General features: G+C 49.9%; 1 protein-coding gene across 2 annotated transcripts in view; it reads right to left on the bottom strand.

The window, feature by feature from the left end:
- The window catches only part of ANKS6 (ankyrin repeat and sterile alpha motif domain containing 6), a 255,254-nt gene extending 246,788 nt beyond the window's left edge, over positions 1–8,466 (bottom strand). For both annotated transcript variants that reach the window (XR_010177741.1, XM_063922805.1), the window contains exon 1: positions 7,833–8,466. Coding sequence is in view for 1 of the 2 variants with exons in the window: in XM_063922805.1 (XP_063778875.1) it covers positions 7,833–8,173 (341 nt within the window). In the remaining variant the exon portion in view is untranslated. The remainder of the gene's footprint in view (positions 1–7,832) is intronic.
- Positions 8,467–10,103: the final 1,637 nt, after the last annotated feature.

Here is a 10,103-nt window from a genome sequence, read left to right on the forward strand (position 1 = left end):
TTTTAGCTGAGATGTAACTTGGGGTAAAAAAGGTTGGATTTCCCAGCTGTTGCTGTGGTCCCCAGGTCCGATGGACCGACCCCCAAATAACTCCTTCCCTTTATACAGCAATACTTCCATCTGCCGTATGGGATCTGTATCACCTGACCACTGTCGTGTCCCTGACATCTTCTGGGAGATATGGACAACGCACTTATCTTGATGCCAGAGAGCAAATATCCCTCTGTGCATCTCACATACATATATATAGAATGCATCCTATTAAATGCTCTACATGAATAAAATATTTTCAGTCAGGGAATCCGACCAAGCCAACCCAGCACTGCATCTCCAGGCTGATGGCGATCGCTGGTCGCAGTATAACCACCGTATGTGTGTATATACTTTTTAGGATATTTTTCCAGCTTCCTATCAGCTGGCTCCTTGAGGGCGGCCGTATCTGGAGACGGTAACGCCACTTGATAAGCGTGTGAGCGCCTTATCACCCTAAGGGGTGTTTCCCAACGTACCCTAATTTCTGGCGGGAAAGGGTATAACGCCAATATTTGCTATCGGGGTAACCCTACGCATCATCACACACTTCATTTTATTTTATCTGATTCAGGAAAAACTACAGGTAGTTTTTTCACTCCCACATAATACCCTTTCTTGTGGTACTTGTAGTATCAGAAACACGTAACACCTCCTTCATTGCCCTTAACGTGTGGCCCTAATGAGAAATACGTTTGTTTATTCACCGTCGACACTGTATTCAGTGTCCGTGTCTGTGTCTGTGTCGACCGACTGAGGTAAATGGGCGTTTTTAAAACCCCTGATGGTGTTTCTGAGACGCCTGGACCGGTCCTAATAGATTGTCGGCTGTCTCATGTCGTCAACCGACCTTGCAGCGTGTTGACATTCTCACGTAATTCTCTAAATAAGCCATCCATTCCGGTGTCGACTCCCTAGAGAGTGACATCACCATTACAGGCAATTTCTCCGCCTCCTCACCAACATCGTCCTCATACATGTCGACACACACGTACCGACACACAGCACACACACCGGGAATGCTCTGACAGAGGACAGGACCCACTAGCCCTTTGGGGAGACAGAGGGAGAGTCTGCCAGCACACACCAAAAACGCTATAATTATATAGGGACAACCTTATATAAGTGTTTCTCCCTTATAGCATCTTTTATATATATACAATATCGCCAAAATCAGTGCCCCCCCTCTCTGTTTTAACCCTGTTTCTGTAGTGCAGTGCAGGGGAGAGCCTGGGAGCCTTCTCTCCAGCTTTTCTGTGAGAGAAAATGGCGCTGTGTGCTGAGGAGATAGGCCCCGCCCCTTTTTCGGCGGGCTCGTCTCCCGCTATTTTTGAAGTTAGGCAGGGGTTAAATATCTCCATATAGCCTCTGTGGGCTATATGTGAGGTATTTTTTGCCTCTAATAAGGTTTTTATTTGCCTCTCAGAGCGCCCCCCCCAGCGCTCTGCACCCTCAGTGACTGTTGTGTGAAGTGTGCTGAGAGGAAAATGGCGCACAGCTGCAGTGCTGTGCGCTACCTTTATGAAGACTCAGGAGTCTTCAGCCGCCGATTTTGGACCTCTTCTCTCTTCAGCGTCTGCAAGGGGGCCGGCGGCGCGGCTCCGGTGACCATCCAGGCTGTACCTGTGATCGTCCCTCTGGAGCTAGTGTCCAGTAGCCAAGCAGCAAATCCACTCTGCACGCAGGTGAGTTCACTACTTCTCCCCTAAGTCCCTCGTTGCAGTGATCCTGTTGCCAGCAGGACTCACTGTAAAGTAAAAAACCTAAGCTAAACTTTCTCTAAGCAGCTCTTTAGGAGAGCCACCTAGATTGCACCCTTCTCGTTCGGGCACAAAATCTAACTGGAGTCTGGAGGAGGGTCATAGGGGGAGGAGCCAGTGCACACCACCTGATCTGGTAAAAGCTTTACTTTTTTGTGCCCTGTCTCCTGCGGAGCCGCTATTCCCCATGGTCCTTTCAGGAACCCCAGCATCCACTTAGGACGATAGAGAAATAAGATTTTAAACCTACCGGTAAATATTTTTCTCCTAGTCCGTAGAGGATGCTGGGGACTACGTAAGGACCATGGGGTATAGACGGGCTCCGCAGGAGACATGGGCACTATAAAGAACTTTAGAATGGGTGTGCACTGGCTCCTCCCTCTATGCCCCTCCTCCAGACCTCAGTTAGAGAAACTGTGCCCAGAGGAGACGGACAGTACGAGGAAAGGATTTTGGTAATCCAAGGGCAAGATTCATACCAGCCCACACCATCCATACCGTATAACATGGAACATACGCAACCAGTTAACAGTATGTAACAAACAGTATCAGGCAAAGACTGATTTCAACTGTAACATAACCTTATGTAAGCAATAACTATATACAAGTCTTGCAGAAAATAGTCCGCACTGGGACAGGCGCCCAGCATCCTCTACGGACTAGGAGAAAAAGATTTACCGGTAGGTTTAAAATCTTATTTTCTCTTACGTCCTAGAGGATGCTGGGGACTCCGTAAGGACCATGGGGTTTATACCAAAGCTCCAGAAAGGGCGGGAGAGTGCGGATGACTCTGCAGCACCGACTGAGCAAACGCAAGGTCCTCATCAGCCATGGTATCAAACTTATAGAACTTGGCAAAAGTGTTTGAACCCGACCAGGTAGCTGCTCGGCACAGCTGTAAAGCCGATACGCCTCGAGCAGCCGCCCAAGAAGAGCCCACCTTCCTAGTGGAATGGGCCTTGACCGAATTTGGTAACGGCAATCCTGCCGTAGAATGAGCCTGCTGAATCGTGTTACAGATCCAGCGAACAATAGTCTGCTTTGAAGCAGGAGCTCCAACTTTATTGGCTGCATACAGGACAAACAGAGCTTCTGTCTGACTACATAGATTTTTAAGGCCCTGACTACATCCAGGGACTTGGAGTCCTCCAAGTCACCTGTAGCCACAGGCACCACAATAGGTTGATTCATATGAAACGATGAAACCACCTTGGGCAAAAATTGAGGACGAGTTCTCAACTCCGCTCTATCCACATGGAAAATCAGACAGGGGCTCTTGTGAGACAAGGCCGCCAATTCGGACACCCGCCTCGCAGATGCCAAGGCCAACAACATGACCACCTTCCAAGTGAGAAATTTTAATTCAACCGACTGAAGCGGTTCAAACCAGTGAGATTTTAGGAACCGTAATACCACATTAAGGTCCCATGGTGCCACTGGGGGCACAAAAGGAGGCTGGATGTGCAGCACTCCCTTGACAAAAGTCTGGACTTCTGGTAGAGAAGCCAATTCCTTCTGAAAGAAAATAGATAGGGCCGAAATTTGTACCTTAATGGAGCCTAACTTCAGGCCCATATCCACTCCTGTCTGTAGAAAGTGGAGAAAACGGCCCAGATGGAAATACTCCGTAGGAGCATTCTTGGCTTCACACCAAGAAACATACTTCCTCCAGATACGGTGATAATGTTTCGCCGTCACCTCCTTCCTATCCTTTATCAGCGTAGGGATGACTTCTTCCGGAATACCTTTCCCAGCTAGGATTCGGTGTTCAACCGTCATACCGTCAAATGTAACCGCGGTAAGTCTTGGAACACGCAGGGCCCCTGCTGTAACAGGTCCTCCCTGAGAGGAAGAGGCCACGGATCTTCTGTGAGCATTTCCTGAAGATCTGAGTACCAGGCCCTTCGAGGCCAATCTGGGACAATGAGTATTGTCTGCACTCTTTTTTGTCTTATGATTCTCAATATTTTTGAGATGAGAGGAAGAGGAGGGAACATAGACCGACTGGAACACCCATGGTGTCACCAGGGCGTCCACCGCTACTGCCTGAGGTTCCCTCGACCTGGCACAATACCTCCGAAGTTTCTTGTTGAGGCGTGACGCCATCATGTCTATTTGAGGAATTCCCCAAAGACTTGTTATCTCTGCAAAAACTTCTTGATGAAGTCCCCACTCTACTGGATGGAGATCGTGTCTGCTGAGGAAATCTGCTTCCCAGTTGTCCACACCCGGAATGAAGACTGCTGACAGAGCGCTTACGTGATTTTCCGCCCAGCGAAGAATCCTGGTGGCTTCCGCCATTGCCACTCTGCTCCTTGTCCCGCCTTGGCGGTTTACATGAGCCACGGCTGTGACGTTGTCTGATTGAATCAGAACTGGTAGGTCGCAAGAAGATCCTCCGCTTGTCGTAGGACGTTGTATATGGCCCTCAATTCCAGTATGTTGATGTGTAGACAAGCCTCCTGGCTTGACCATAGTCCCTGAAAATTTCTTCCTTGCGTGACTGCTCCCCATCCTCGGAGGCTCGCGTCCGTGGTCACCAGAACCCAGTCCTGAATGCCAAACCTGCGACCCTCTAGAAGGTGAGCACTCTGCAGCCACCTCAGGAGAGACACCCTGGCCCTGGGGGACAGGCTTATTTTCTGATGTATTTGTAGATGGGACCCGGACCACTTGTCCAGAAGGTCCCACTGAAATGTCCTCGCATGAAACCTGCCGAATGGGATGGCCTCGTAGGCTGCCACCATTTTCCCCAGAACTCGAGTGCATTGATGAACAGACACACTTTTTGGTTTTAACCGGTCTCTGACCATGTTCTGGAGGTCCTGGGCTTTTTCCTTCGGGAGAAAAACCCTCTTCTGTTCCGTGTCCAGAATCATGCCTAGGAATGATAGTCGAGTCGTCGGAATTAATTGTGACTTTGGTAGATTTAGAATCCAACCGTGCTGTTGTAGCACTCTCAGGGAGAGCGACACGCTTTTCAGCAATTGATCTCTCGATCTCGCTTTTATCAGGAGATCATCCAAGTACGGGATAATTGTGATTCCCTGCCTGCGCAGGAGCACCATCATCTCCGCCATTACCTTGGTGAAAATCCTCGGGGCCCTGGAAAGCCCAAACAGCAACGTCTGAAACTGGTAATGACAGTCCTGTACAGCGAATCTCAGGTACTCCTGATGAGGAGGATATATTGGAACATGAAGGTATGCATCCTTTATGTCTAGCGACACCATAAAATCCCCCCCTTCCAGACTGGAGATCACTGCCCGGAGCGATTCCATCTTGAATTTGAACTTTTTCAAGTACTGGTTTAGGGATTTTAGATTTAAAATCGGTCTGACCGAGCCATCCGGCTTCGGGACCACGAACAGCGTTGAATAGTACCCTTTTCCCTGTTGGACTAGGGGAACCTTGATAATCACTTGCGGTTGACACACCTTTTGAATTGCAGCTAACACTACTGCCCTCTCTGGGGGAGAAGCTGGCAAAGCCGACTTGAAAAATCGGCGAGGGGGCACCTCTTCGAATTCCAGTTTGTAGCCTTGGGATACAATTTCCATCGCCCAAGGATCCACAGCTGATAGACCCCAGGCCTGGCTGAAGAGGCGAAGACGTGCCCCCACCGGTGCGGACTCCCCAAGTGGAGCCCCAGCGTCATGCTGTGGATTTTGTAGAAGTCGGGGAGGACTTCTGTTCCTGGGAACTAGCCAAAGCAGGCGTTCTCTTCCCTCTACCCTTACCTCTGGCAAGGAAAGATGAGCCCCGACCTCTTCTAGACTTATGCGACCGAAAGGACTGCATCTGATATTATGGAGTTTTCTTTTGCTGTGGGGGAACAAAAGGCAAAAAGGTAGATTTACCTGCGGTAGCTGTGGCAACCAGGTCCGTGAGACCTTCCCCAAACAAAACTTCACCCTTGTAAGGTAAAACCTCCATATGCTTCTTTGAGTCGGCATCACCCGTCCATTGGCGGGTCCACAGGGCTCGCCTAGCAGAAATCGCCATGGCGTTGGCTCTCGAACCTAGCAGCCCAACGTCTCTTTGAGCGCCTCTCATATATAAGACAGCATCTTTAATGTGACCTAAGGTCAATAAAATGGTATCCCTATCTAGGGTATCCAACTCAGCTGACAAGGTATCTGTCCAAACTGCAACCGCGCTACATACCCATGCCGATGCAATTGCCGGTCTGAGTAAAGCACCCGTATGCGTATAAATTGATTTTAAGGCAGTTTCCTGTCTGCGATCAGCAGGATCCTTGAGGGCTGCTGTGTCTGGAGACGGTAGCGCCACCTTCTTGGACAAGCGCGTTAAAGCCTTGTCCACCCTGGGCGAGGATTCCCACCGTACCCTGTCCTGTGCAGGGAAAGGATACGCCATAAGGATCCTCTTGGGAATCTGCAGTTTTTTGTCTGGAGTTTCCCAAGCTTTTTCAAATAACTCGTTCAGCTCGTGAGATGGGGGAAAGGTTACCTCAGGTTTCTTTTCCTTATACATGCGCACCCTCATGTCAGGGACAGAGGGATCATCTGTGATATGCAAAACATCTTTTATTGCCATAATCATATACTGAATACTTTTGGCCACCCGTGGGTGTAACCTTGCATCATCGTAGTCGACACTGGAGTCAGAATCCGTGTCGGTATCAGTGTCTGCTATTTGGGATAGAGAACGTTTTTGAGACCCTGAAGGGACTTGAGATACAGTCAAAGCCATTGAATGACTCACTGCTTTTTCCCTGGACTCTGCTTTGTCCAACCTTTTATGTAATAAGGTCACATTTGCATTCAAAACATTCCACATGTCCAACCAATCAGGTGTCGGCGTTGCCGACGGAGACACCACAACCATCTGCTCCACCTCCTCCTTAGATGAGCCTTCCGCTTCAGACATGTCGACACACTCGTACCGACACCCCCACACACACAGGTATATATTCCTATGTAGACAGTTCCCCAATAAGGCCCTTTGGAGAGACACAGAGAGAGTATGCCAGCACACACCCAGCGCCAACTGACACTGGAAACAAATTCCCAGATAATATAGAGCTTTTATATAATTATCTGTATACTACACTCACTGCGCCTTACAAATGCCCCCCCCTTTTCTGCCCTGTGTCACCGTGTTCAGCAGGGGAGAGTCCGGGGAGCCAGCTTCTCTGCAGTGCTCTGTGGAGAAAATGGCGCTGGTTAGTGCTGTGGACTCAAGCTCCGCCCCCTCCAGCGGTGGGCTTCGGTCCCTCTCAATTTTATAATACTGGCGGGGGATTCTTATATCTACTACCTCCGCAGCCCATATATATGTATTTGCCAGTCCTAGAGGTTTATATTGCTGCCCAGGGCGCCCCCCCTGCGCCCTGCACCCATCAGTGCCTGCCGTGTGTATTGTGTGTGGGAGCAATGGCGCGCGCTTACCTCAGAGAAGAACTGAAGTCTTCTGCCGCCTGTGAAGTCTTCTTTCTTCTTATACTCACCCGGCTTCTGTCTTCCGGCTCTGTGAGGAGGAGGACGGCGGCGCGGCTCCGGGATGAACGGCAAGGGGAGACCTGCGTTCCGACTCCCTCTGGAGCTAATGGTGTCCAGTAGCCTAAGAAGCAGAGCCTATCATTTAAGTAGGTCTGCTTCTCTCTCCTCAGTCCCACGATGCAGGGAGCCTGTTGCCAGCAGAGCTCCCTGAAAATAAAAAACCTAACAAAATTATTTTTTCAGAGAAACTCAGGAGAGCTCCCCTGTAATGCACCCAGTCTCCTCTGGGCACAGGATCTAACTGAGGTCTGGAGGAGGGGCATAGAGGGAGGAGCCAGTGCACACCCATTCTAAAGTTCTTTATAGTGCCCATGTCTCCTGCGGAGCCCGTCTATACCCCATGGTCCTTATGGAGTCCCCAGCATCCTCTAGGACGTAAGAGAAAAAAAGATAACTTAACCCAAGTTCCTCTTTGGAAGACATGCATACAGGTTTTACCATCCCAATACAAGCACACACTGGGTTACAGTGCTGAGGATAACATGGTGAGCAGCAGGAATGTGTAGGGGTGCCGTACCTAGCCGCCTGCATGAGGGCTGTCCAGCCGTAGTAGTTCCTGCTGTCCACCGAGGCCCCCTTCCTCAGCAGGAACCTGACCAGCGGTTCGTGTCCGACCCCGGCCGCCAGCTGCAACGCCGTGTTACCATCCTCGTCCGTGGAGTCTACCGGCACCAGGGCGGACACAGCGGAGCTCCCCCCCTGACTGTCCGAAACTGCGGGTCCATCTCCGGCACGTCCTCCGATGCTGGATGTGACGCTGGCAGTCTCCGGCTCCAGGAGCCTGCGGGCACCGTCCAAGTCCCCATCTTCACAGGCACGGAAGAGGCGCTGACACTGAGCCGGGATTGTGCATTCCATGCGGGGAAGGCTGTGCCCGGACACCACGCAGGCACTAGTCCTCCTGGCCGGGGCCGCTACCAGCCACGCACAGAACCCTCAGCGCTGCTGCCGGCGGAGGAAGTAACGGATCACCGGGCACCAGTAGTTGCAGGCCGGCAGCGGTGTCACTTCCACCACCGGGCACCTCCGCCTTATCCGTACTGTGTGACGGCGCTAGGTGCCGCTATAAGTGCGCATAGCCAGGCTGTGACATTCCTCTGCGACCCCGGGATAACTTATTCCAAGTTTCTACTCTCCACTGCGCATGTGCGGCCGATGTACTCCGCGAACTTGTTACTGTACACTGCAACCAGAATTTCCCGGACTCCGACATTACATTACACCAGCTTCTCATGCTAAGTTAAAAGCAAAAGAATAGACTATGTTCAGTAATATCATGTATGGTAATACACAGGCTATTTCAAAGACCTAGGAAATAGCTGGAAAATACGCCATAAATCAGGGGTGTAGACAGAACTTTGTAACCCCCACAGCAACATTTTAAAGGGACCCCTGTCCAAATATTTATAGAGACTCCTCTCCGTGGCAGTTGTTAATGTTAATTTTACACCCCATTGGGGTATAAAATTAGTGTCCTAGTACACTATGGGTGAAATTCAAATGATATATCATGCCCAATTTCCTTTCTAAAATGATCTCCGTTATCGCGCATATTGCGCCATAGTAATCAGGTTTAGCTGTGTAAAGGGTTAGGTGCCTCGCTACGTCCGGACGTAGCGAGCTGAAATAATGATACAACGTCCCTGAGGGCAGAAACAGAACGAATGTGGAAAGGGGTGAAAAGAATTGAATCCCGCCCATTATGTCACATTGTAGGGCTGCCAGTACAAATTATGCAACACAATACCCCCAATTCATAACATAGTGTCCCTAGTTTATATCATGCCACATTACAGTGCCCCAGTTCATATTATGCAAATGCATAATGCCCTCCAGTTCATTTTATACCACATAACAATGAGCAGGTCCACAGGCATAACTAGATACAGTATGTTGTAGGGCACCTATGTACCACCCAATATGTAACTTTGACAAGGAAGATGGGCCCCTCTCAGCACTGGGCCACATAGCAGCTGTACTCCCTGCACCTATGGTAGCTATGCCCTTGCCATACATCAAGTAGTATATGAAGAAAAAGGGCATATGTCAATATGCAGTTCATGTAAGTGGACACTGTTGACCTTAGTGGCGAAACTAGAGAGTAGTGGGCCCAGGAGCAACAATATGTATTGGGCCCCCTCCCCATAGTTCAAACAGGAACAACATGTGCTGTTGAGAAAGGACGTGGCCACACAATAGTACCAGCTAATTCAATTACGTCACACAGTAGTGCACCTTATACATATCTACCAACATCCTGGACCGGTAAGTCCGGACTAGTGTGTGTCAAAGCCACACACTCCTGAAAAGGGGTGTGGTCTTAGCAAAGGGGGTGTGGCATCGCAGGAATGCCAAACAAGTGAGCCATGACTCCCATTTTCATCACTAAGGGGGCATGCCCAATGCTCTGTGAGCTGCTGGCCATGCCCCCTGCCTCTCTGTCTCCCGTGAACAGACGCTGTGCACATGCGCAGAACATCTATTCACCGCTGCTCTAAGCAACAGCTAAGTAACAGGGAGCCTCTCAACTAACCAACCCCCCCCCCTCCCCCCTTCCAGTGAGGGACACTGCAGCCCGCGGGTGGGACAGCAGGACAGTGCCCAGTGCCTAATCAAGGGTTCCAGTTGCCCTAGGCTAATACAGAAGTGTCCACCCCCCTTCCCCACCCCTTACTACCAAATTTTTCGCTCATATTCATATAAAAATCTGTAATTATGTGTCAAAATTTACCACAGATTCAATTATTTCTTTGCTGATACAAATTGTATTTTTTTTTATTCTATAGAA

This window comes from Pseudophryne corroboree, chromosome 5 (assembly GCF_028390025.1).
Source record: "Pseudophryne corroboree isolate aPseCor3 chromosome 5, aPseCor3.hap2, whole genome shotgun sequence".
Taxonomy (NCBI): domain Eukaryota; kingdom Metazoa; phylum Chordata; class Amphibia; order Anura; family Myobatrachidae; genus Pseudophryne; species Pseudophryne corroboree.